Source organism: Corticium candelabrum, chromosome 4, assembly GCF_963422355.1.
Source record: "Corticium candelabrum chromosome 4, ooCorCand1.1, whole genome shotgun sequence".
In the NCBI taxonomy this organism is placed as follows: Eukaryota; Metazoa; Porifera; class Homoscleromorpha; order Homosclerophorida; family Plakinidae; genus Corticium; species Corticium candelabrum.
In genome coordinates, this window is record NC_085088.1 from 2693931 (window position 1) to 2719294 (window position 25364).

The 25364-nt window shown below is 44.1% G+C and overlaps 4 protein-coding genes and 1 non-coding gene across 7 annotated transcripts in view; 3 read left to right on the forward strand and 2 right to left on the reverse strand.

Annotated features, from left to right (window-relative positions):
• Nucleotides 1-1447, reverse strand: part of LOC134179217 (small subunit ribosomal RNA) — a 1816-nt gene extending 369 nt beyond the window's left edge. The window contains exon 1 of the ribosomal RNA XR_009969826.1: nucleotides 1-1447. This exon is cut by the window's left edge and continues 369 nt beyond it. This is a non-coding gene — a ribosomal RNA (small subunit ribosomal RNA).
• Nucleotides 1448-4963: 3516 nt separating this feature from the next.
• Nucleotides 4964-7959, forward strand: LOC134177903 (keratin-associated protein 9-1-like). Of its 2 annotated transcripts, XM_062644679.1 has the most exons (10): nucleotides 4979-5273; nucleotides 5382-5469; nucleotides 5537-5731; nucleotides 6390-6468; nucleotides 6559-6656; nucleotides 6724-6900; nucleotides 6957-7240; nucleotides 7307-7370; nucleotides 7434-7628; nucleotides 7692-7959. In XM_062644679.1, exons 1-10 carry the CDS (start codon nucleotides 5001-5003, stop codon nucleotides 7694-7696), a joined length of 1458 nt encoding a protein of 485 aa, XP_062500663.1. In that variant the 5' UTR covers nucleotides 4979-5000; the 3' UTR covers nucleotides 7697-7959. The 2 variants fall into 2 exon arrangements, with proteins under 2 accessions (XP_062500664.1, XP_062500663.1); XM_062644680.1 differs by lacking the exons at nucleotides 7434-7628; nucleotides 7692-7959 and having other exon boundaries at nucleotides 4964-5273; nucleotides 6957-7207; nucleotides 7270-7358.
• A 769-nt stretch (nucleotides 7960-8728) lies between these two features.
• On the forward strand, nucleotides 8729-17951 carry LOC134177904 (probable ATP-dependent RNA helicase DDX27). The gene is made up of 21 exons (XM_062644681.1): nucleotides 8729-8829; nucleotides 8886-9044; nucleotides 9110-9169; nucleotides 10746-10892; nucleotides 10948-11034; nucleotides 11827-11932; nucleotides 11995-12107; nucleotides 13947-14007; nucleotides 14065-14215; nucleotides 14283-14382; nucleotides 14656-14797; nucleotides 15856-15992; nucleotides 16071-16169; nucleotides 16234-16411; nucleotides 16483-16568; nucleotides 16673-16805; nucleotides 16879-16958; nucleotides 17008-17128; nucleotides 17346-17436; nucleotides 17549-17602; nucleotides 17661-17951. Exons 1-21 carry the CDS (start codon nucleotides 8752-8754, stop codon nucleotides 17674-17676), a joined length of 2199 nt encoding a protein of 732 aa, XP_062500665.1. The 5' UTR covers nucleotides 8729-8751; the 3' UTR covers nucleotides 17677-17951.
• Nucleotides 17952-18117: 166 nt separating this feature from the next.
• LOC134177966 (low-density lipoprotein receptor-related protein 6-like) lies at nucleotides 18118-21962 on the forward strand. Of its 2 annotated transcripts, none has more exons than XM_062644745.1 (9): nucleotides 18118-18408; nucleotides 18890-19289; nucleotides 19409-19574; nucleotides 19648-19882; nucleotides 19957-20076; nucleotides 20146-20545; nucleotides 20664-20835; nucleotides 20911-21139; nucleotides 21208-21962. In XM_062644745.1, the coding sequence occupies exons 1-9, from the start codon at nucleotides 18330-18332 to the stop codon at nucleotides 21960-21962; spliced, it is 2556 nt and encodes an 851-aa protein (XP_062500729.1). In that variant the 5' UTR covers nucleotides 18118-18329. The 2 variants fall into 2 exon arrangements, with proteins under 2 accessions (XP_062500729.1, XP_062500730.1); XM_062644746.1 differs by having other exon boundaries at nucleotides 21204-21386.
• Nucleotides 21963-22089: 127 nt separating this feature from the next.
• On the reverse strand, nucleotides 22090-25102 carry LOC134177965 (coiled-coil and C2 domain-containing protein 1-like). Its single transcript, XM_062644744.1, has one exon. The coding sequence runs from the start codon at nucleotides 25100-25102 to the stop codon at nucleotides 22193-22195; it is 2910 nt and encodes a 969-aa protein (XP_062500728.1). The 3' UTR covers nucleotides 22090-22192.
• Between the last annotated feature and the right edge of the window lie 262 nt (nucleotides 25103-25364).

Sequence of the window (25364 nt, forward strand, 5' to 3'; positions counted from 1 at the left end):
ACAGACCTGTTATTGCCTCAGACTTCCACCGGTTAGACACCGATAGTCCCTCTAAGAAGTCGACCGACGTCCCCGGAGAGACGACGTGACTAGTTAGCAGGTTAAGGTCTCGTTCGTTATCGCGATTAGGCAGACAAATCACTCCACCAACTAAGAACGGCCATGCACCACCACCCACAGAATCAAGAAAGAGCTCTCGATCTGTCAATCCTCACTGTGTCCGGACCTGGTGAGTTTTCCCGTGTTGAGTCAAATTAAGCCGCAGGCTCCACTCCTGGTGGTGCCCTTCCGTCAATTCCTTTAAGTTTCAGTCTTGCGACCATACTCCCCCCGGAACCCAAAAACTTTGATTTCTCGAAAGGTGCCGAAGGAGTCGTATCATAACGTCCTCCGATCCCTAGTCGGCATAGTTTATGGTTGGAACTACGACGGTATCTAATCGTCTTCGAACCTCCAACTTTCGTTCTTGATTAACGAAAACATCCTTGGCAAATGCTTTCGCATGCGTTCGTCTTCCATAAATCCAAGAATTTCACCTCTGACAATTGAATACGAATGCCCCCAACCGTCCCTATTAATCATTACCTCGGTCCCAGAAACCAACAAAATAGAACCGACGTCCTATTCCATTATTCCATGCTAATGTATACAAGCCGACGCGCCTGCTTTGAACACTCTAATTTTTTCAAAGTAAACGTCCCGAGTCCCGCGCACGCTCAATCAAGAGCACGCGCGGCCCTCGAGAGAAAGCCGCGCGCGACCAGTGACGCGCCGTTAGGCGGACCGGACGCGCGCCGCCGAAATCCAACTACGAGCTTTTTAACTGCAACAACTTTAATATACGCTATTGGAGCTGGAATTACCGCGGCTGCTGGCACCAGACTTGCCCTCCAATCGTTCCTCGTTAAGGGATTTAGATTGTTCTCATTCCAATTACAAGACCTACGAAGGCCCTGTATTGTTATTTATTGTCACTACCTCCCCGTGTCGGGATTGGGTAATTTGCGCGCCTGCTGCCTTCCTTGGATGTGGTAGCCGTTTCTCAGGCTCCCTCTCCGGAATCGAACCCTAATTCTCCGTCACCCGTTGCAACCATGGTAAGCCGATACCGTACCATCGACAGTTGATAGGGCAGAAACTTGAATGATCCGGCGCCGGCGCGAGGCCCTGCGCTCCGAACAGTTACTATGAATCACCAAAGACCGGGACTGACGCCCCGCATTGGTTTTGAATCTAATAAATACATCCCTTCCGCAAGAGTCGGGACTCGACGCATGTATTAGCTCTAGAATTACCACGGTTATCCATGTGGTGAGAGACCATCAAATAAACTATAACTGATTTAATGAGCCATTCGCAGTTTCACCGTATAAGATCGCTTATACTTAGACATGCATGGCTTAGTCTTTGAGACAAGCATATGACTACTGGCAGGATCAACCAGGTAACGGCCCTCGCGGCACGAACGTCGACGCGCTGCGCATCGACGTCGTCCCGAGTGCGATCGCCATCCGATTCGTGTTCTCGCCCGACCCGCTCTACGATACGCCTACCGAGTGCAACGCACCGTCTGCTTGCTCGAGAGGACCTCGCAGCAGCGCGGTGTTTGCCTTCCATGCGGTCGCCGCGTCGGTGCGGATGCGCACCGGATCGCGGCGTCCACGCGCTCGTCGTTCGCATGCCGACTTTCGTGCAGCCGAATCGTGCTCGCCCGTTTGCCTAGTTGGCCGTGGTCTCGGACCGTGCCGGCCACGCTTTCACTCGCGGGGCAGGAGGCAGCTCTCTACCGCAACCGCCCGGCGAATGCTAGTGTGTCGACGGGTGCCGATTCTCGCTCGTCTATCTCACAAAATAAACGCTTCCGGAGGATCGAGGCCCGATGGTGGAAAGTTTCCCACGTTTATCGAAGCGATTTCTCACGTTTATCGACAAAAGGCGGAAAACGCTTTCCCACGCTCGACGTTCACACATTTAGCGACGTCGTCGAACCGTCCTCCCTTATCCCTAGGTCCCTTAAAATAGGAGAAATGCGATATGCTATTACAAAGTTATCGAGCTCCGGAAGTGTTTAGAAGCCGCGGACGCTGACACGCGACCGTCGCCACACAGCTCCAAGACGGCCGTTTGATCTCTGCCCGTCCCGTCACACACGTTACGCTTCCCGTTTCGAACCGAAGTGGCAGTCTCTCCGAGCGGGACGATCTTCACAGCGCTTCAGACCGGTCACTCTCGGAAAGCGTGAGGGGGCGGCAACCGGCCCCGCCTATCCGCTTACTCGACCTCTTCTCCATTGCCACTCGTCGCCCGGGTAACGTGTTTGGCTCTCTACGACACGAATGAACTGGACGGACGACGCGCCACCCGGCGACTCTTCTACGGTCGCGCGTGCGGCAGTTTTTTGAGCTCGGAGGGCGTGGCCCATTATATCTAACCTTTGCTCATTGACACGGTGCAGCGAACGTCCACTGATACAATCACACACAGAGCGACTCGTCTTCCGTCTACGCGTTTAGGTATGGTTACAAGCTAGCGCGTTACTCTTGCGCTTCCTTGCAACTCCTCGGCTTCGTTTGGTGGGAGTGGCCGTGCAATTGCTAGTCGAGCCGTCTCGGTCGGAGCGTCGTTTCATCTGCTGATTCTACCGAAAACTGCCGCGGCTGCTGCTCCTGGTTGTTGTTGTTTTTGGTAATTCGGGTTTAGCGTAGTAGCAGGTTTCTGATTGACTAACTGTAGCTACACTGAATACTTCTTACCTTTACTTATATCTAGTCTTTTAAATATTGGAATTACTCATATGGCTTTCCACAGACCGAATCAAATTGAGAAAGAAACTGCCATTTATTTAATGCACCTTGTACATTTGCAGAAGTATAGTAATCTGTGGGTACTAACTTGATTGTTGAATGTTGCATAGAGTTAAAATCTAGCTCATTATTTTAGAAGTTGATTTGACTCTGTACAGATCCTTGTCATCAACTTCAGTGTAGTCTTATCAACGCCTGCGCTGTAGTGCCACTTGGCAGCATTCGATTATGTGAAGACTCATGTGAAGGGTACAGCAGTCTTCTTAGATTTATGAAACACATGCAGCATAAATTGTGTAAAATATAGGAATAATGGATGTCAAAATGAGTGTTATTTACGTCAGGTACGATACTGTTCTGCATTCAACTGTGTATTTGGTGCTGGAGCTGCATGCAGACTTCAAGGTAATTTATGAATAATTTTATTTAAATTTTATCTACACATGACTAATTGTTAGTTTAGTGTTTCAGCTATTAAACCTGGCAGATGTCCTGTAATTCGACGTACTCATTGTTATATATACATACGTTTCTCAGTGCTCTCAAGATTGTAACTGTCCAGGGTCAAGCAAATGCTGTCATGATGGATGCAGATTTTGATGTATATGTACCTCTGTAAATAGTGAGTCTAGCGACATCAAAATTTTAGCGATTTTACATGCTCGTACACACACACACACACACACACACACACACACACACACACACACACACACACACACAACACACACACACACACACACACACACACACACACACACACACACACACACACACACACACACACACACACACACACACACACTATTTGACATGACAGTCTTGTTGTGTAGTGTTTGATTGAGGTGTAGTCGGTTAATTAATGATGTTGTTAAGAACGGGCATGTGTGGCTGACGTGCTAAAGAACTAACAGATTATCTTTCTCTGTTTGTTATCCTGGACGTAGATAACCATCACAACCTGTGGACGATTTGAGGGTTTTTTGGTCATCATAGCAACAAACGGTTAATGTGACAGCAAATGGTACATATCCAAATCAGGCAGGAGCGACTATAAAAGTTTATGATGGATATGGAAGGCAGCATTTACGTATTCAAGGACCAAGTCTTTGAAATTAATATACATATTGTGTCGTCAGGACCCTATGACAGTGAGATGCATCATCTAAGAATATATGTTTGCTATTATATACTAGCTGTGTACTTTTACAACTCCAGATATCGGTGTGTCAATGGTTTAAAATTAGGCAAGTCTAGTCTTTTCAAGTAATGATGTGGTCAGTCGTATTGGTTATATATATATATATATATATATATATATATATATATATATATATATATATATATATATATATATGTCAATGTTATATTGATAGATCTCAAATTGTTACAACTCCACTAACAACAACTGAACCAGCTGTTACTACTGTACGTCGTTACAATTCAAACAATAGCAACTCAACCTGTTACTATACTGTACAAGTTGTTACAACTCCAGCATTGACCACTAAAGCAGTCGTGTCAACAGTAGACTCCCACTTATATGATGATCAAATTGGCAGCGCTGGTGGTATGCATAGTGCCAAAAATTGTCCTGATGATTGTCCAACTCCTGGAATCGGTGTACACTGATAGCTACAGATGAATGAAGGTGATTGTTGTGGGGAAATTAAGTAAGAGAGCTGTTTTGGTGAGGCTGCAGTTAATGTGTGTTTCACTGCTTTGTTTGTTAATTAGCGTAATCAAGATGCATTGGTTGTTTGTGCATGATTGAAACTGCTCAAAGTTATTTTGTGATGTCAAGGCTGAAACTGCAACCTAAAATAAGGTCACAAACGTTTGAGCACGTAGACCATGATTAAAATTTCATACTTGATTTTTTGTCTAATAATTAATTATCATGTCTACAGCTGCAGCTAGTTGCAGTGTCACCTAAGACACTTGCAATTGCTCGTCTAGTTCTGTGTCCATTGGTTAATCGTCTAATTACTAGCATTGATAAATAGTTGTTTAGTCTGTTATTGATCAAAGGTCACGTGTGGCAACAAGCGATTTGCAACGTAATGTGCATCATACGTTTACACTGTAAATGTAATGACGTCATGTTGCACGTGGCCTCTAACCGCAAATCTTTCAATCAGGAAGTTTATGTACGCAAACACATCAGCATACGGCACGTGCCTCTCAGTTTTGACAATGGCTCGTTTGTGCTCCCGTTTGATCTGTACTGTGACGCTTTTCAGCGTACTGTCTGTGACACTGAATGTCTCGGATGCCAAGCCTCTATCACTGACGCGCAGCAAGAGACAATCTGATTGCAACAATACGTACAGCCAATGTGAATGCGGCGTGCAATATCGAGCTGTGTTGGACAAAGTGGGAACGTCGACGGTAACATCACGAGTGGAATACAAATTGTGTCGAATGACATGTCCGTCAGGAGAGCAACAGCCTCTACCTCGGCTGACGGTATATCCCTACCAATTAGTTAGCTCACTAATTAAGTGTAATGACCATATATAGACATAGACGCTACAACTGTTGTAACTATGTAATTGTTTAAATCTATTCTGTTAGAAATTAACGGCGTCAGCATCATCTTACCAATTGCAATGCAGTTGTAAGGCTGGATTTCAGTATCATCAACGAACAGGATGTTGTCGAAGTCATAAACAATAGACTTGTTTGTGTCGATGTTGATAAGCATTATATTTCTACTTTCGTGTTTGTAGATGCGTGTCACAATCTTAACTGCAAGTCTTATCAGAAATGTTCAGTGCGTTTGAGTGCTGTCTACTGCGAGGACACCTGTACTGGATATCCTAATTGTGGACAGGGACAGGAGTGTTACTTGAGGGCAGGCACTACGTGTCACTATGTCGGAGGAGTAACAGTGTGTCCACAAATTGCAGCCTGCAGATATACAGGTACACTGCACGGTTTGATTCATGTCTGATATTAGACTTATGTGCCACGAAAATTGACAATATTTAGAACTATTAGTTACTGCTACTACAGTACATATGATCTCAAATACCATTAACTGTCTGCATCACAAATTGCTAATGTCATAAAAACCATTATTGCTAAAGACTATAATTGCTAATATAAGTCTACTTGATTGATTGTAGTCTAGCATATGTTCTATTTCACCAATGCCCTTTTACCTACAGTCTTCAAGGTATTATGACTTCTTCTGCCCTAACTTATATTGTATGTTATATGGTATGATTTGATATAGCTTATTTATTTAATGCGTTGTTTGACTTGCTGTAGTTCCTAGAATCTATTCATGCAGCTAGGCAACATGGAGAAAATACATTTAAGAATTAGACGACATGCAGATGGTCTATGTCATTGAACTTAATTAATAACGTTATTAGTAGCATGCAAATGTAAAACCTTAAAATGTAAAACCTTATTTCAGACTTCTGCTAAATGCAATTCTTGTTAATTAACATTTTTTGTTGGCCATTGAACTTCCTTTTAAACAGGAGTTGTGCACTAAATAGATAAACTAATATGTGACTCTATTGTATCATGTTAATTTTATGTTTATGACTTTATGTGTAAATGTTTTTGTAGATCCTTGTTTTCAGTGTAAATCTTATCAACGGTGTATTCGTGGACTTCGTAATGTAATTTGTGAAGATACCTGTGAGGGGTATGTTGAATCTATCTGAGACCACATGCTTGTGCTAATTCTGTTAGCAACTTTTCTTCAATACATGTACTGTATTCAATGTGTTTGCAGATATCCTGGATGCAAGAAAGGCGAGGAATGCTACTTGTATCGACCTTCATTTTGCTACTTTGGATCCTGTCAAAACATTGCTGCATGTAGACGTATAGGTACACATCTTTTCTTGTCTTATAGTTCTTATAGTTTGTGTTTGTCACTGCTGTGTTTATTATTCAGATCCTTGTGCCACTGTGCAATGCACTTATTATCAATCATGCCATGTTCATAATGGAACTGGATACTGTCGTGATTCGTGCTTTAGGAATGGTCCGTGCCACAGCAATCGGCAATGCCAACTAGTCGATCAAAACTGTAATGGCCGACTACCATGTCCAAAAAGAGCAGTGTGTGGAAGTATGTCAGCTGTGCTAGATCTTGCACGTCGATTGGTTTGACTCGTTTCTTTTCAGAGCCAGCGTGTGCAGGTTACACATACACTCTTCGAACAAACAGGAGACAGAGCATTGTTAATTATCCTCAAAGGCGAATTACATCTTGTGGACAATTTGAAGGCTCATTTACCTTAATTGCAACGAATGGTCTCTGTATTAAAGTCACAGCAGATTTGGGATCTAGAGACACAAAGAGTGGAGAGCTGATTCGAGTGCATGATGGTGACATCAACAGCCGACAGCTTTTTCAAGGGTCAAGTCTACGAGGAGTAAATGTTGTGTCATCAAGTTATATCATAACAGTTAGTCTAGTCTCAATTTGTTGTTGCAGACAACGCTCTGCTACATTGTTTAAAATACAAATTTAGGTTGTGTTTAAAAGTCCTGATATTGAGCTATCAAATGGATTGGGTCTTCGCATTGAATTGCAAGGTATTGAATACGATTAACTTCATAATTATTAGCTGCTAATCAAGGCTCTGATTTGCTATTTAGGACAATGCAATTATGTATCGTACTCGCAATTAGTCACAACACCAAGGGCTCAAACATCAGTCTTGACGGCAACTTCACCTCCAATAACTGAAGGGGCCACTGCTTGTTTGGATGCTTGTCCCACACCGAGAATTGGCTGTGTACTGTATAGGCTAAATGAGGGTGACTGCTGTCCGACTGGGGAAGTTTGTTTCGGTGAGGTTTAATAATTATTAAGCTGTATACAAGCTAGCTGATAAATATGTGATTTGTATATAGTCTAGCACAACCAGCTCAATAATGACGATTGGATTATACTTGATCGAGCTGGATGGAAACTCAGAAGAAACGCAAGTAGTGTGTACTGATCTTTTAGTTTTATCATTGATATCCTAGAGCTCAACTACCTACAGTGCAGTTGTAAGCTGTTCTGCACACATGGAGACTCTAGCTAGAGTTGTTTTGTTCATTGTAGTCTGTACTGCAGTGACTAACGCATCTTATTACAGAAATAGGACGAGAGCAAACATTTTCTAGAGGCCTATAAGTCGCTGTCTAGAGCAAATGAACATACCAGACATATGTTGAAAATGTATAATACGTCAGTGCTTCTGGGATCTACTCGGATCCTTCATAAAGTCATGTCTTCTTTCTAGACAGCCGTGATGGTCTAAGTACTTCTGAAGCAGGGTTTGCTTCCGGTACTTGTTATAGACTTTACAAACCAGACTGAGCAGGACAATATCTCTAGACATTAATTAATAGATGGATTGGTTAAGGCCGGTCAGTATATATAGGAAACAGATGACCACTCACCCACACGTCTGTCGATGTGATGTGATATATTGGTTATTGTAGAGATTTCATACAGCAGAAACAAAGTATGAATTCACACAGTAATTCAATCCAAGGACCTTCTTCAGTCGGGTACTAAGTTTTGAAAATATCTTTTACAAATTTCTGCAATGTATAACAATAAAACAACTATATCATTACTGAACACTAGACTGGGTACGGACTCGTACCCAGTCCTCCTCTCCTGGCAAGTGGAACAAAAAGCACGTGCCAAAACACGTGGAGCGCGCGCGAGGAGGAGGACTGGGTAAGAGTCTAACTGAACACAGCATTTTAGATGTGTGCATGTCTGTATATGCGCTAGACTATTTGTCTAAGTTTGTCAATTAATCCTATATAAACATACCAAAAAGATTTCAGTGCACAAGCAATCATCACGAGTAAGAGTATGGCTTCTGAAACCCACGAAAGTCGATACCGTTTCTGTGGCTACTGGGCTTTGCCGGATACGGGGCTTTGCTGTATACGGGACCTCCTGTGCACAATGACTGACTTTGTTCCTACACTCGATGACGACTCGGAACTGTTGAACGGGAAGGAAGAGAGCGAAAGCGAAGACGAGGTACGTGCACTATAGTACGCATCACCGGACAGATGCTGGTGACGTCACTTGTCCAGTTTGCTGATGTGGGAGACAAACGTCGCGCACGTGTGTCGAGCAGAGCTGACAAAACGGCACACTTCAATTCGCAGTTCGAGTTTTCTGTGGGAGAGGGTGAGTTTTCGAATCGTACGTGGACTCTTGGCACGGAAATCCGCAGAGCAGCGAAAGGACAGGTTGTGATTGTTTGTGCGAGATTTGTGGAATTAAGAGACTCGTAGCAAGTGTTTTGTTTTTACAGTTATCTGTAGGGATTCTGGACGCAAAGATTGCAAACGCTTTGTCAAAGAGAGGACGGAAAGTATTAACATTTTGAGTGCGCATGCGCGTCTGGTGTATGTCCTTACTGTCTGCCATCTGATTTTAGAATGTTTGTCTTTACTATCGAACAATACAGTATTTAAACTGTTCATTTATATTAATTATTAGAATTAGTATATATTACAGTAGAACCTCGCTAATCTGAACAGCTCTGTACCACTGTCAGCACAAACGAGTTCGGATTAGTGAATTGTTTGGATTAACGAACAACGCCGTTTCTAGTCCTTTGAAAGAACAAGACTTCATAGTTTTTGATCATTTTGTGCCCAATGCAGTGATCTTTTTCTTGAACTGGCGTAGCTCGGGCTCTTTTTTTCTTCAAATCAGAAATAGTGCTACGTCCAATGCCATAGCGCTCGCACAGAACAGAATGGGAACAAGTCGGCAGGTCGTTCAGTAGAGAAATCTTATCTTCTATTGTCAATGTTTTGTGACGACGCTTGGGTTTCTTGGTGTTGTGTTGACTAGTCGACATTGATTCTCTCTATTACGTGCCGGTAATGATCTGGACCTGATCTAACCCTAATTCCGCATTTGGTGACCAAATGACTTTCTGCTTCTTTGTAGCTGCAGCTGTTGACTTTCCACGATCTGCAGACAGGGCGCCCGTTGACGTTCGATCAAAACAAATGAACCAATAGCAGAGTCTCAGTAGGTCAAATACCCTAGAATGAGTGCTGCAGACGTATGCGAAGGTGACAACAGCAACAGGAGCACCTTTTGACACTAAAGAAATGCCCACACGACGTAGGTATTTACATCAACATCGACGTGAACGTGGGAGTCAACAATTACGCTCTATACAAGTGTGACCGCACATTTACGTTTGCATGTAATTAGACAAAACTTGTGAAACGCAAATGCAAACGTCGCCACCAGTCCTGATGTAGTGTGACCGAGGCCTTACCCGGATGTGCATCGATTACGTTTGCTACTCATACTTCTACTTGCGATGGTGACAGGCTGTCGGGTAGCCTGTCCTCTTCCTTGCCCGCTTCCAAGGCAGCAGGCGATCTCAAAGCTGCAAAGACACTGTTGCTGAGCTCAAACTTGCGTGGTCTAATCACTATAATGGCTCCCAGCAGATCTTCATGATCTTGCGATTCATGTGATGACGGAACGTTATCATAGCGTGAAAACCTCCAGAGGGCTCTTCAGAAGAATAACTGTTGCTGCCGTCGCCTCTACTCTAGCAGCGGTTCCTTGAATATGAAGATGTAGTCATTTTTACAGGCTGCTGACTACAGGCACACACGCATCTCTTCCCTCTGTGACGTGTACATACACCATGCCCGTTACCAGAACTTGAAGAACCGGAAACAACTTTGACCTGCTATATCTCAGCGAAGACTTAACTTAAAAATCTAAAACTATTTTCCTGTCAAGTATGCAACTAGAACTATCGATTTACAGCATAAAAGAATTTTTTGATTATTGCGTTGCAATTACCCTTTAAGTATCTATTTCATGATGTCCTTGTATTTGTTAGCTGGATTGACATCATAGTTATTCCTACTCTAGAATGTATTAAACACTAGTAAATTTCTTTGTTGCAGTTGCAACTTGATAATGAAATTGTGTGTGAGGATACGGCCAGTTTGGATGTAAACACGAATACAGGCAATGAGCAGTCTGAAGTACCAGCTAGAGATGACAGCACAGATACTACAGACAGTGATCAAGAGCAAGATTCTGAAGCAGAGGTTACTTGATTAACTAAATAGTTTCTCTTCTGTGGATCTTACGTTTTCTACGTAGGCAGAAAAAGCTGTCTTCTTTGAGGCACCTCCTCCTCAGGTTGAGATTGGTTTCACTGACATGAATCTCTCTAGGCCAGTGCTCAAGGTAGAGATCAAATCAGTTGTTACAATTGACTATTGTATGTAGGCACTAAGTTAGTCAAATAGGATTTAATTATACTAGACTAATCTTGAGTAGTCTGACACTTGAGGTGTGTTTGTTACATTTTTTTCTGCTTGCTGTTACTTGCATGATGGCAGTGTAAGGGACTGAAGAAAGCGCACCACTTTGAACCCTTTTAGGAGACTTTTTCGCATGTTAGCTTGCAGTCCAGAGAGAGAGTTTACAAATATTTGGGATGTTTGCTGTTGTAATGGAATGACTAAAGTAATGACCATGATCATGTCTACAAGACTCTTAGAGCTCACTGTTGGGAAGGTATTCTTCCACTAGAGTGGTTAACATAATGTCATTAACGCATTAGCCAATCAGTGACTCATCATTATGGTTATTGTCATCAGATGCTTCTGATTCTATAGAAGGCCTGTCCACACTAGACCAGAAAGGATCGCGATCCAATTGGGTTAGCAAGGGTCCCCCACACTGCACTTTACAAATGATACCTCTGCCTCTTTTTGGTATCACGTGACTGATGACCGATGTGTATGCGTGGGTTCTTTGCTTGTGGAAAGCGTTGATACAGGATGTATGGTGAGCGAGAACGAAGATGAGTGAGGAGGGCTAGATGTTCCAACTACTCTCGTAGCATACATGAAGGTAACGCCCACCTATTTCTAATTGAATTCGACCGATCGTGATCCAATTACCAGTGTGGACAGGGCTTAACAAGTGTAGAGACAATACTGTTTGATAATGTTGATTGTGTACTGTATTTAGGCAATAACATCTTTGGGCTTCATTCAACCAACTCCGATACAAGCCGCTGGCATTCCTGTTATACTAGCAGGCAAAGATATATGTGCTTGTGCAGCCACGGGAACGGGTATACGATTTGTGGTACTGATTGCTTCCAATTGTTTTACCAATGTTCTATTTGGAGTGTAGGAAAGACGGCCGCTTTTGTTGTTCCTATACTAGAAAGGCTGTTGTATCGTCCACCGCAAGTGTCTACCACCCGCGTTCTCATACTCGTACCAACTCGTGAGCTAGCGATTCAGGTAATCCGTGGGCTGAGTAATTACTGCACGTGGAAGCTGCATTGTCGTGACTGTTGTGTAAGTGTACACACATCAGGAATGGACAAGCTGCAGCAAAATAACACGTCTTGCTTAAAGCAGTTGAACTGTGATGTTAGTTTGACTGTGTCGGGTCAGGACAACATTTTTGCATTAGAGGAGCCCACTCACCGACATGGTTGGACGTGCGCAGTTGGGCCGATCTCAAGTAGGGTAGCTGTTGTGTCATAGCTATGGCACTGGGCATACTTTGATTCAATGGACACTCCCACGCATACTGGTAAAGTATGTATGTATGTATGACTGCCTGGTGAAGTATGTAAGTTAAAGTATGTATGCCAGTCTCTGTCTGCATCTCAGGACCAGAGTCACAAGACCTACTTTTGCTTGGCTAGTAGGAGTCAATTGTTCCTCACTTTGACATAGTTAGATATTATTAAACTATGCAGGAACTGGTAATGGACGTGCTGAAGCACTACAATCTTGGCGCTGCTCTGGTGCTGCAAACGTTGGTCTTGGGGCTACATGCAGCGCCATAGCACCAGATGTGCAATGCTGTGGCAAGTGACATATTCAAGTGTTCTGCAAAGTCAATTGCAATTGCCAGTAATCCCTTCTTAGTGGTGTTCTTAGCTTGTGCATGTGCAAAGGTCAATAGACGAAACTACTACAAAGTTGGCTATTTAGGTCTCAATTGACAGGCACAGCAGCAGTGTTTAGCCTGGTTCACAATACTCACACTGATGTTGCTGCTGACGCTGGAATAGAAATGAATCCTATTCTAGCGTCAGCGTCAAATGTCAAGATCAAAGGGTGCCGCCTGTGTCAAGGTGGTGTCTTTGATGTTGATGCTTAGCTGAGCATACTGAGTGCGTTTTGTGAACCAGGCTTTAGCTATAAACATTACAAATTTTTGGTGCTCACTGTGAACTGAGTGCATTTGGTTACTCAGAGGAAGACGGCAGATGCAATGTACGGGAACGTGACATGTGCTTTCCTGGTCACATGCACAGCACGAGGAACCCTGGTCTGGCTTTGCTTGTCGAATTTTATCAAAACTGCAGTGTAGCAACCTCAGTTTGAGATTCTAAACAAAAAATTCTGAGAAACTATATCTAATAGGTTTAAAATTTAGCTACAGACATGGCTTAACGCAACCTCATACCAGACCTCTAACTTCTTTGCACCAAATTGTGAGACTCTTTTGTAAACAACCACGCCCATTAAGTGTGTTCAAGGTATAGTGTAGGCGTGGTTAACTTAACAATTTATGTGTAATCCTTGCTTTACGTTTCTGTGTGCCAAGGCTTAGCCTTGAACTTCCAAACATTACTTTTACTGCAGGTAAACCATGGATACCCTAGATACAAGCAAGCAGAGTCGTATAGAGTCTAGTTCAAAGAATTTGTTATATCTGGAAAGATGGCCGGGAATAATGGGTCTGCACAAAGCGACTATCAGTGTCTTACAGTAGGCTTGTCGGGAGAAAGGACTGGCAATCGTGAGAATTGGGCGCAAATCGTGAGATCGTGAGACATGCCTGTAAATTATGAGTTTCACGATTTCATCGTGAGAGTTGAGAGGTCTGTCATTCTGCAACGTCTTGACCCTTCCAACTCAGGCTATAGAGAGACTTCAGTCAGCTTTGACTTCAGTGTGAGTTAGAGCGTCTAAGTCCTCGCAGTTACTGAGTGTTTGAAAAAGTGCACACGTTTCAAAGCGATGAAATGTGCATGTCCAACTGTGAGCGTGCACCTTTAAATCGTATTGCTACGTTTCTGCAATCACAATCAGTTTGTTGATTTACGATATCACTCTTAGGTTCACTCAGTTGCACTAGCATTAGCAAAGAATGTGAAGGTTGATATTTGTTTGGCAACAGGTGACAGTGACAAGTGTATGCTGCCTGTGCTATATAATATGTCTAGTATTTGTGTAGGTGGAATGGAAATAAAAGCTCAAGAGGCTGCACTACGAAAAGGTCCCGACATCGTTGTCGCAACTCCAGGCAGGCTCATCGACCATTTGCACAATGCTCCATCGTTTGACCTTCAGTCGATAGAGATATTAGTGTTGGATGAGGCAGACAGGTGCTATAGTATATATGGTGCCATGTTGGTGGATTGACTAGTGCGATTGTTGCTTTGGTGCTATCAGAATGTTGGAAGAGAACTTTGAAGATCAACTAAATGAGATTATCAAATTGTCATCAAGAGGAAGGCAAACGATGCTTTTCTCAGCAACTATGACTGATGAGGTATGTAGGCGTGATGTAACTTAATGTCAAATATTGATATACAGTATGTAGTACTTGATAGAAATGTGTCAGAGGGTAGCATGTGGATGGGTGATATTTAGGTTAAGGAAACGTTTAGTACAGCCACTCTACTTGCCTGTTATTTTAGCCACTTGTCTGCTTGTCTATTATATGGTTATTTCACTTAGGGTTAGTGGCAGACTTTAGCAGTGTACTATAGCACCAACACAACTTGTCAGTGACCTTGTATTTGCTACAGTATTTGTGTTGTAGGTTAAAGAGCTGGTTCGTCTTTCTCTGAATCAGCCTGTTCGACTGTTCGTAGACAGCAATATGGATGTGGCAGCCAACTTGCAGCAGGAGTTTGTCCGGATAAGACCCAACCGAGAACAGGACAGGGAAGCGATCATAATAGGTACATTGACATGTGTGGCTTTGCAAAGTAGAATTTTGTTGTGTGTGTTTGTTTGTCATTTACATTTTTTTGTCTGTTCGTCTGTCTGTCTGTCTGTCTGTCTGTCTATCTATCTATCTGTCTGTCAATACATATATTTTCATACATCAGCACTATTACAGTCTAATTGTCCAAACACCGGTCCAAAAGCCCACAATGGACCACACAACAAAACCCAACTACTTATAAGTAACAAATGCTTCATCAATGTTCAGAGAGCTTTTAAACTGTTCTGCTCTTCCTAATTTTCTACTAATCACATTAGCATTGCAAAGAGTCTTGAACTCTCTGCTGTTCTTCCTTCCATCTTCATCTGTTGAGAGAATGGACAGTCGATTAAGGAACTGAAGTGCATCATGTCCCCTTCCAAAATGTTAAAAAACTAGGGCAATACAGTTAGAGGATCTGCCCCACATGTCCAACTCACCAGCATATTTCTGTGATTTCACAGCTTCTCTTTTGCTGCAGCCGAGTCATCTTCCAATGCTGCCTGGGAAATAATGCTTGGCCCATTGGTGGGTGAGCCACTGAAATGTCGAGTTCAACGTCACACCCAGATTGTGCATCAAATGCAATGATATCGGGTCTGTCATCAGTGTTAATATATCGATTCCTTGGTTCTCGCTGATGTGTCATATTTAGTTGCTGTAAACAGTTGCTCCATATGCTCGATAGTGTTTCATGAGTCCATATAGGCCCACCTCCAGTTTTGCAAGTCAGAAAATGGTATCCATCCCCATCAACATCTTTCCCACAGTCACAAGTGGAAATCACTGATCTAAGGGGCATTTCACAACCCAACCTCAAACGTGTTGCTAGACGAAACTCGCCAGGCTTTAATGCAAACTTTGTCAAAAGAGGTATTGATTCAAGCCATGCACCTGCTCCTACTTCCTGAAGAGACCTAAACCTTGCAGATGAGCGCTGTGTGTGTGTCTGTATGCCTGTCTGTTTGTCTTGTGTGTATTTGCATGCATGTTTATCATATTGCAGTTTAAACAAGGGTAGTTGTTTTTCAGCTTTATGCTCTCGCTCTTTTCAAGACCACTGCCTTCTGTTTTTACCAACGAAACGTCAAGCACATCGTGTCAGAATTATATTAGGTCTGGTTGGAATAAAGGCAAGTGAACTACATGGAAGCCTTACTCAACTACAGGTGAGTTACGGTAGTAGTAAAATATAGGCATTTTTTGTTGTTAGTATGAAGTACATTCATATGTTTTTGTGTTGAAAGAGGTTGGAAGCTCTAGAGAAGTTCAAAGAAAAGAGCGTTGACGTTCTGGTAGCAACCGACTTGGCAGCCAGAGGTCTAGATATCGTTGATGTCAAAACGGTTGCGTACAAGCTGCGTTTATTTGGGAACACCAATTGAGCGCTTTCTTTCCTGATTGTTGTAGGTTATCAACTTTAGCATGCCATGGTCTTTCAAGCAGTACATTCATCGTGTTGGGAGAACCGCTAGAGCTGGAAGGAAGGGACGGTCTATTACTCTAGTTGGAGAACAGGATAGACAAATGTTGAAGGAAGTAGTGAAGCATGCCAGGACGCCAGTAAAGAGTAGAGTCATACCACCAGGTTGGCAGTAAATTGGAGGATTGTGAAAATTTGGAAGTAAAGACTGACGGATTTTACTTCTGACATTTTAGATGTTATTGCTAAAATCAAAGACAAGCTGAGCAGACTTGAAAAGGACATTAAGGATATCTTGAAACAAGAGGATGAAGAGAAACAGGTTTGTCGATAACAGACAACTGCTCACACAGCTAAGCAGAGACAACTATAAATGTTTCTACCGTAATTACGTGATGTTGATCTATACCAAGATATTCTGTGAAGATGCGGAGAGCTGAAATGGAGATGAACAAGGCAAGGAATATGATAGAACATCAGCGTGAAATATTTAGCCGACCTGCTAGGACATGGTTCGAAACAAAGAAAGGACGAGGTACCAAGAGGCCGTTGCCTACAGGTAGATCTATAGTACACTAACACATGTACATGTACTTGGTAAAGTGATCCGACCATTCCGGTTCCATTTCCAGATACCAATGTCCCCACATCAGAAGCAAAGAAAGGAAAGTCGGGAAAGCGTAAAAGCAAGAAAGAGAGACTGGCAGAAGAGGTATGATGTACAAGAGTATTAGTTTGCTTACTTTAATTCGTGACTGTAGGATAGTAAGACAAGACGCACATTGAATAAGACGCTGAAGTTTGACGCCAGAAGTGCCAAACGGTCCCAGAAGAAGAAGAAGCTCGTCGTAATACCTGAAAATAAGAATCACCACGGTAAAGGTAAGTTTTTTTTCTCACTCTACACATTGATTCACGTAGGAGCTGCCACTAAGCAACCGGCGCCAATCAGACGTTATCAGTAAATCCACTTGTAGACGGTACACGTGTGTATAGGGTTGGGAGTACACTTGTGTTCATTGCTACTGTGCCATACCGCAAGCTACTTGCTTTTTCTCTCTCGTTTCATTTCATTTCATTGTATTGAAACGTGTTTCAGGCCAACCCAACAAGAAAACACGTCCGGTAAGAACATTTGATAGAGAACTAACAGACACAAGCAAGAAAGCACTCAAGTCGTTCAGAGAGGAGTGAGTCACTGATAATACAGATATGTTGATTTGCGGGCTGATGTTTTGTACTCCGCGAGACACAATACTGCACATACCTGATAGACAATTTAATATCTCTGTGTGTTGCCAGACCGTCAGCTTTCACAGGAAAGGGCGGAACCAGTGGTTTCAAATCTAGAATGAGGTTAGTGCGCTTTGGCCTTAGGGTTTTCGCTGGCGTCTGTGATGTTACATATTTGTAGGTACAAAAGGAAATAGAGAGAGGAAAGACATTTTGTACGTTTGTGGCCAGTGGACGTTACCCTAGATGGAGGTACAGTACAGTACAGTACAGTAACAGTCTTTACGTACTATTTATTGCTTAGTTAATGGGCGGTGGTGCTCCAGTCAGTCCATGCTGGCTACTGATTTTGAAATTTCTAACTACAATTTGCACAAATTTCCTGTCTATGGATTTCCAATGTAGTAGTTATTCTAAAAGAGCACGGTATCTCAAACAAATGTGCACGCTGTTGGACTCTTATGTTCAGGTGCCGAGCTACCCGTCCAAGTAATTACGGACCGTATGGAGGTGTGGAAGAGGCGTGATCCATTGTGCGCCTTTGTGGGTGTATTTTAGCCACCGCTTGGGGTTATCATATGCGTGACCGCAACCATTTTGGCAGCAACACTTGGGCGGTATTCGTGCTCATTGAAATCAGTCTTCTCATCGAGACCGGGCCAGCAAGTGTCTCGCTTCCAGGATCACTCATCGTGTAAAGCCTACACGTTTGCATTGCGATTTGCAATTGGTCTTGGAGCTAGCTGGTCGGTCGACTTCCGGTGTCAATCTGTGTCTGCTAGCTTGAGGAATTAGTGAAGAGGTTATTGTAGACTTGAGGTGTTCGTGTTCTCAGTAGAAGTGAAACGCAATGGAGCGAGCGTTGGGTTTGTCTCCAGTAGCATTTTTGGTTGGGACCGTACTTGTATACGCGGCGAGCATTTGCGCAGGTAAGCGGATGTTGTTCCTTGTAGTTACCTAATGCCTGATGTAGAGTGTTGTTGCCTCTGTTTCTCTCTGCACGGTTTATTGATTTGTCCAACACAAGACGCACACAAACACACAGAGAGACGATTGTGTTGGGTGGTGTCGAAACGTACAGCATGACCACGCGTGTTCGCGGAAGCCTGCTCGTGTGGTGTGCCACGTACACTCTATTGGTCTAGCATAATTCGACACTTTGAGCGCTAGCGGATGAGATATCGAACAAGCAGTCGTCACTCCTCATTTGTGTTCGTACACTGCAGCATGAGCCATTACATTACACAGCTCCACCTCACCTCCGCCCCCAATACATTTGGCACGGCGATGGTATGTAGAAACGTGGCCGAAATGAGTCAGACGCTCTAGGAATGTTTTTATTGTGTTCCATGCAAATAGTATAACTGCTAGACGACTTATCATGACCACTGATTTGCTTTGCTTGCCCAGTGCCCGACAGTTTCATTGTTGTCTCAGAAGTGCGGCACATACGAGGATTGCAGTTGAACGTATCTGCACCGTCTACTACCGACGTCATTGACCCGGTGGTGACGACTCGAGCTATTGCTGTCGACTTCGATGCGAAAACGGAAAGTTTGTATTGGACTGATTATAGCAAGAAAGCCATCCTAGGTTCGAGGTTGGCCAATAGCACGAATTCTGTTATCGTACTTCCTGGATTGGCAACTCCGGATGGCCTCGCCGTCGATTGGATTGGAAACCATATCTACTACACAGACTCCGCACTATCGATAATCGGAATGGTCAGTAGTGATGGCTACTACGCACTTCCGTTGGTACAGAGCCAATTAGACAAGCCAAGAGCGATTGTTCTTGATCCAAGTCAAGGGTAAGAATATTCAACGTGAGTCATAACTAAAACTGATAAGAAAGACAAACGGTCTAGGATTGCAATTCTGCATTTTATGATTAATAAGTGTCCTAGGTAGTGTTTGTATTTCTGTACAGCATGATGTATTGGACTGATTGGGGTGCAGCTCCGAAAATTGAGCGTTCCTACATGAGCGGAGAGAAGCGAGAATTGTTGATAAATACAAGTTTGGTCTATCCTAATGGTCTTGCACTGGATGTGTCCGGTGGCCTACTGTATTGGGTGGATGCCAAGCTTGACAAGGTGAGCCAGAACTAAGTACAGACATACTTCCTTATTAGGTTTCATGTTCTTCATTTGTGAATTAATGCTCAAGCTCGAACGCAGTCGTCTGGATGGAAGTCAGCGCAAAGTGCTCGTGCGGTACAACACGCAATCGTCAAGTATACATCCGTTTGCGTTGACGTTCTTCGATTCGTGGCTCTACTGGACGGACTGGAGATTGAAGGGCGTCGTTCGGGTTTCATTGGAATCTCTAGAGGCGAGGCGGATCGTCTCGTTTGCCGATAAACCGATGGGAATAGCCGTATATGATGCCAACAGGAAGTCCGGTAGGTTAGGATGCCAAGTATTACTCAACTTTGACTGTAATCTGCTAGGGTTTCAGAGCAATATGTTATTCTAGGGTCCAATGGTTGTTCATCTAACAATGGGGAATGTCAGCAAGTTTGCTTGGCTGAAGGGACTGGCAGACGGTGCGACTGTTCGTACGGCACACTCAACGACGATGGAAAAACATGCACAGGTGGAGTTTTTTCTAACTTCACTTGTAGTTAAGAATTAGCCAATATTGACGTCGACGAGTTTTGTGCAGTTTCCGACAGCTTTGTGCTCTACTCCGACATTGACAGCGTTCGCGCCATTACATTCACTCCAAATGATGACCGAGAAGCGTCTCATCCTGTTGTGACGACCGAAATTCCGTTCGGCGTTGACTTCGCGTGGCGCACTAGAACAATATTTTGGACCGAACAACAAACTCGAAGACTAATGAAGGCAGCGCATAACGAACGAGCACAGCCGACGGTCGTCGTGGATTCGCACCTCAGGAGGCCGGTATCGGTCGCTTACGACTGGATGGGTGGAAACATCTTCTTTGCTGATATGGGAAAGGGCAGCATTGATGTGTGTCGCAGCGACGGCAGCTTTTGTCGCAGTCTGATTGTAACCGATTTGGGAGAACCAACCTCGTTGGCTGTCGACCCTGCCGGCGGGTAAGCTTATTAATTATAACTAGTAGTCATTTCACAATGTGCATGCGTGACTGCGCAAATACTGACTAATTAACAAATACTGATTAATTAACAAATATTGATTAATTAATTAACATAGGTATCTCTATTGGACCGACCAGAAGGCCAAGTATAATAGAATAGAGAGATCGTTTATGAACGGTGACAAGAGACATGTCATCGTTCCGTCGAGCGTTCTCGGTGCACCCAAAGGATTGACGCTGGATCTCGCGGCTAGAAAAATCTACTGGGTGGAACACCATTCCAACAAGGTACCGTTTTGTTCACATTCATTTGCCTTTTTTCACTAAGCTGCTAGATACTCCTATATATGTGTTTTTCTCTAGATTGGTGTGGCTGATTTGGATGGAAGCAACCGTGCGACGTTGGTGTCCAACCGCCCGTTGCTCGAGCAGCCCGTACATCTAGCTCACTACAACGGACATCTGTATATCACGACGGAGGCGAAGAATAACGTATTGCGCTGTCGCGACGACGGCTCTAATCTGACACTTTTCCGACGCACACGAAACACACCGGAGGACATCAAAGTCGTACATTCTAGTATGCAAAACGGTAAGCATGTCGCGTATTGAGACGGTATGTTTAGTTGTCGAGTAAGGGTGCGTTCTTTTTCGAGGTAGGCGAGAACGCATGCAGTCACAACAACGGGGGATGTAGCCAGTTGTGTCTGGCAATACCAGGCGACCGTGTTTGTGCTTGCAAGATGGACGGCAACTATTCCGGCGACTGTCTACCGACTGTTGTAATGGAGTCGTCGAGTTGGCGAGTTGTGTTGGGTGAGTCGGTGGAGATGCGTTGTGTTAAGAGTGGCACCGGCGTTCCCATATCTCGCGTTACTTTGTCACGCGACGGAGTCGTTGTCGCAGTGATGCACGACATCAGCGGTGACGTGACGTTTCATTTGAGTGCCGTCGGCTTGTCGTATACCGGACAGTACGCGTGCGCCGTCGAGAACGAGTACGGTCGCGTCGTGTCCGCTGCTCGGCAATTGACGGTGTTGGACTTGATGACGGCGACGACGTCGTTTAGTTCAGTTGAGACGGCAAGAACGTCCTTGCCTGTATCTGTTGGTAGTTCTGATATTGAAAGTACTGCGGGTGTGTCGACGGGAATTTCTCTTGTTATTATTGGAGTCGCAGGAGGAACAACAGTTTTAGTAGTTGTAGTCGTAGTTCTAGGCGTTGTACTTGGCTGTAGACGGTACGGACGACGCGCACCGAGAGTTGTTGTCGTGAATCCGACATATAACATCACCACTGGGTCACATGATAGCCAAGCGGTACCGCCACCGCCTTATGAGGAATGCGGTATCGCAAAGTCTACAGCCGTGTACGTTGGAGAGGTTGATAGCAAATCGGAAAATGATTGTTTGTAGTGTCAGATTGTTTGTTCGTTTTAGACAGTCACGCGGCCTTGTTTGATACCGCGTTTAGCGTATTTTTCTATACATATGTACAGATGCAGTCATAACGTTTAATGAATGCACATACTGGACATAAGTTGTACATACTCATACTGTTATTGTAAATATATATATGTATGGACAGAGAGTCCTAACTGTGAGCAAAACACCAACGAGTAGCGTAATCAAGCCCTCAACAGTCACTACAAATTAAACTTTGACTTGAAATTATTGATTTCCGACTCCATCCGTCTTTGTCGACTGAGAGCGCTCCTTGCCTCGTCCCTGTTTCCAGATTTCATTAAGCTTGTAATCAAATTGCCTTCGTCGGCTACCTTTGCTTCCAGCTGCCTGATATAGACCGTCAAATAGGCCTTTCCTCCTTGTGACAGCTTCCGTTGAATAATCACATATTTCTGTTTACACTGTGCTGCACGCTCTACGAGTGAACTGGGCGGAGTTCGACCTTGAGATTTCAGATTGTTGATAGCATCTTGTGCTGATTTCTCTTCAGCTTTGAGTACCTGGTAGCTTATTAGACTATCCACTGGAGGCCCGAGTGATGGCTGTTGGACTGGTGGTTTCTGTTGAGAGCCTGATGAGCGTCTTGGTGAAGGACTTCTCTCCCGTGGTGCAGCAGCTGGAACTAGCAGTGAATCGAGGCTGATCAGCTCTGATGCCTGTCGAGCGTGGTCGACAACCACCCACCTCTCTTTGACAAGTTTGATTTCTTGTCGTAGTAATGGCTCTCTCAGTCTTACTTTTATCTCCAACTTGCCTCGAGTAGATTTACGATTATTCATGACGCTGACACACTCGTGGACTTCACACTGGGACTCAAGATCTTCGAGTTTCATCGAAACTTCTCCCAATTGCTTGGATCGATGCAGAAACCCTCTACTGTACCAAATCTCTACCTTCACAAGACGTCTCTTGAAAGTCCGAGCCAATGAACGTTGCTTTCGATCAATTTTGAATTTGAATGCTTGGTTGTAGTCGGGATTGTTTGTGCCCTTCACTGTGCTGCCAGTTGCTTTAGGAGGCGATTCAGTGGGATAAGGAAACTCTACAATAACGTATGTGTCCAAGTCTTTAGCTGTATAATCCTCTGGTTCAGGTAGGTTGATGCCTCGTACGATCACAACTTCAGCATCACCATCACTGAGCTCAGGACAGCATTGAATGAGAGGGAATGAACGATCTTCGTAATGAAATTTTGGTACAGGCAACCAATGGAGTTTTGCATTAGTTACAGCATCCAAGTCATGTTGACAAGTTTGAAATAATTTCCTAAACTGAGCTGCCTCCTGAATGTGCCCCAGCTGGTTACAATGCTCGCTCAATTGTCTGGCCTTTTCTAGTTGTGAGGAAAGATTTTTCTCCAACCGCTCAAATACGTCTTCATCATTAGGTGACCGACTTCTTGAAGGACTGATCGAATCAACAGCTGCAGGTGTTTCATCCAGGGTTGGTACTTGACTCATGTCCACTTTCATTCCACGATGTGCTGCTTCAATCATTTGGTCCATGCTTTTAGCAGATCGTAGATAATAGAGAGCTTTGTCACGATCACTGTCTCTAGCTTTAAGAGCAGCTTTCTTCAGTTCAGTCTGTCTTGTCAAAAGCACTTGCAGCTGTTCGTCGTTAGCACTAGGAGGGGCAGGAAAGACCTTAACAGCTGTTGGTCTTTGAGGTTGAGGCTGATGTTCTACCATTGCCGGTGCTGCTGATCGAGTTAAAGACTGCATGCTGACATTTCCTTCTGTAGGTCGAGACATCCTCACATTGGCAACTGGCTTTCCTCCATCTTGTGGAATTGCTGGATATCCTGGTGGGACAGGCAGCTCTTCGTAATCATATGGTTTGTTGCCTTTGCACGCTTTGATTGCCTCCTGGTATTGCTTGGTTATCCGTCCCATTCGTCTCGCTTTGCTGCCTTGTCCTGCCTCTTTGGCAGCAGCAACAGCATCATTGTACTTTGCCAAACGTTGCTCTAATGCTTCAAGTACAGTCTTGGGTACGGGGATGCTCTCATCAACTACATCTTCTTCCTCCTCCTCTTCCTGTTGTGAAGCATTCTGTGCCGCTGCCGGAGGTTGAACTGGTTTCTCTGGCTTGGATACAGAGCTGGGAGGTGGCGGTGGGATCTTGTCAACACCAAAATCAGCCGTTTTGTTTCGCACAGCTTCAGCCATCGAATTGAGCAATTTCCCTATTTTCATGTAACTCAATGCAGTTTTCATATCACCATTTGATTTAGCTGCTAAAGCAGCCTGCTTGTATTCAAGCTGCCGTTTGTTGACCATATTCAATAGACTATTTTCTTGTGCACTGAATGCTCCCTGACCAGTGTCGTTCTTTAGTTTCTGTGCCCGTCGGTCTTCCAGTGATACTTTCTGGTCAAAACCAGATGTGGCAAGTGGTTTCCTTACCAGTTGTTTATCAGGCATAACTGATGTCTGAAATGGAGCAACAACAGGCACACTATCTGTTTCCATTTGAATATCTGTTCCCGAATCTCGACTAGAGACACTGTCCACAGATGGTTTAGCATCAGATGACGAAACTGCAACTGGTGGAGGTAGCTCCTCTAGATTGACACTCTGTCCTTTCTTTGCCGCACTCAACATATCTTGTACAGTCTTGAGCATCCTCTTATATCGTCGCTCCTTTGAGCTTTCGCCATTCGCTTTCGCCTGCTCCACTGCTCGCTCGTACATTGTCTTTCGTTCTTCAATCATCTTTGTTGCTGCGGTGGCTTGTTTGGACACAGAAGGAGGTTTTCTGACAATAGTTGAGGGTGACTCGTTTCCGGTTATGTCAGCAAGCTCTGACAGTAGGTCATCATCATCTAGATCTTCATCTGACAGTTCGTCGCCATCGATGTCTCTAAGGCCTTCTGCTGCCATTGCTTCAATTTGTCCCATTGTGACTGTAGGTCCTTCATCTGTGTTTTTCTTCTTTGATTTGAGCGGTGCCCCCGTGAGGGCCGCCAGTTCGGATTCTAAGTCTTCGTCGTTGTCGTCATCGTCTGGCATTCCAAAGCCTAACATTCCAGCTAAGGGATTGCGAGACGGTTTAGACGCTCCAGAACGTGCTTTCTGCCGTGACATGTTGGTGCACAGACTACTTACTAGCGCGCGTTTCGGTTAGTCACGTGTACAGTACTACAGATGTGTAAGAAGGTTCGCTCTGCCATGCGAACGGATTGCACTGTTGAAGTTTCAAGTTCTCGAACTATATGAGTGGGAAATAGACGCTTCTAGAAATTTTTGCTCTTGATTGCCTTTTAGGTTAGAGTCAGGTAGGCCTATAGCTAATGAATAAATGAGTGAATGAATAAATGAAAAATTCTTCAATTAACAAAACCGCATT

What these genes read in the sequence shown, in the direction of transcription:
- LOC134177903 (XM_062644679.1), top strand. Translation starts at nt 5,001, where the DNA reads ATGGCTCGTTTGTGCTCCCGTTTGATCTGTACTGTGACGCTTTTCAGC. An exon ending in TGTGAAGATACCTGTGAGGG is followed by an intron (nt 6,469 to 6,558) that starts GTATGTTGAATC and finishes ATGTGTTTGCAG; the next exon opens with ATATCCTGGATGCAAGAAAG. An exon ending in AAAAAGAGCAGTGTGTGGAA is followed by an intron (nt 6,901 to 6,956) that starts GTATGTCAGCTG and finishes GTTTCTTTTCAG; the next exon opens with AGCCAGCGTGTGCAGGTTAC.
- LOC134177904 (XM_062644681.1), top strand. Translation starts at nt 8,752, where the DNA reads ATGACTGACTTTGTTCCTACACTCGATGACGACTCGGAACTGTTGAAC. An exon ending in TAAGAATCACCACGGTAAAG is followed by an intron (nt 17,129 to 17,345) that starts GTAAGTTTTTTT and finishes AACGTGTTTCAG; the next exon opens with GCCAACCCAACAAGAAAACA. An exon ending in CTCAAGTCGTTCAGAGAGGA is followed by an intron (nt 17,437 to 17,548) that starts GTGAGTCACTGA and finishes GTGTGTTGCCAG; the next exon opens with ACCGTCAGCTTTCACAGGAA.
- LOC134177966 (XM_062644745.1), top strand. Translation starts at nt 18,330, where the DNA reads ATGGAGCGAGCGTTGGGTTTGTCTCCAGTAGCATTTTTGGTTGGGACC. An exon ending in CGCGGCGAGCATTTGCGCAG is followed by an intron (nt 18,409 to 18,889) that starts GTAAGCGGATGT and finishes TTGCTTGCCCAG; the next exon opens with TGCCCGACAGTTTCATTGTT. An exon ending in TGATGCCAACAGGAAGTCCG is followed by an intron (nt 19,883 to 19,956) that starts GTAGGTTAGGAT and finishes ATGTTATTCTAG; the next exon opens with GGTCCAATGGTTGTTCATCT.
- LOC134177965 (XM_062644744.1), bottom strand. Translation starts at nt 25,102, where the DNA reads ATGTCACGGCAGAAAGCACGTTCTGGAGCGTCTAAACCGTCTCGCAAT.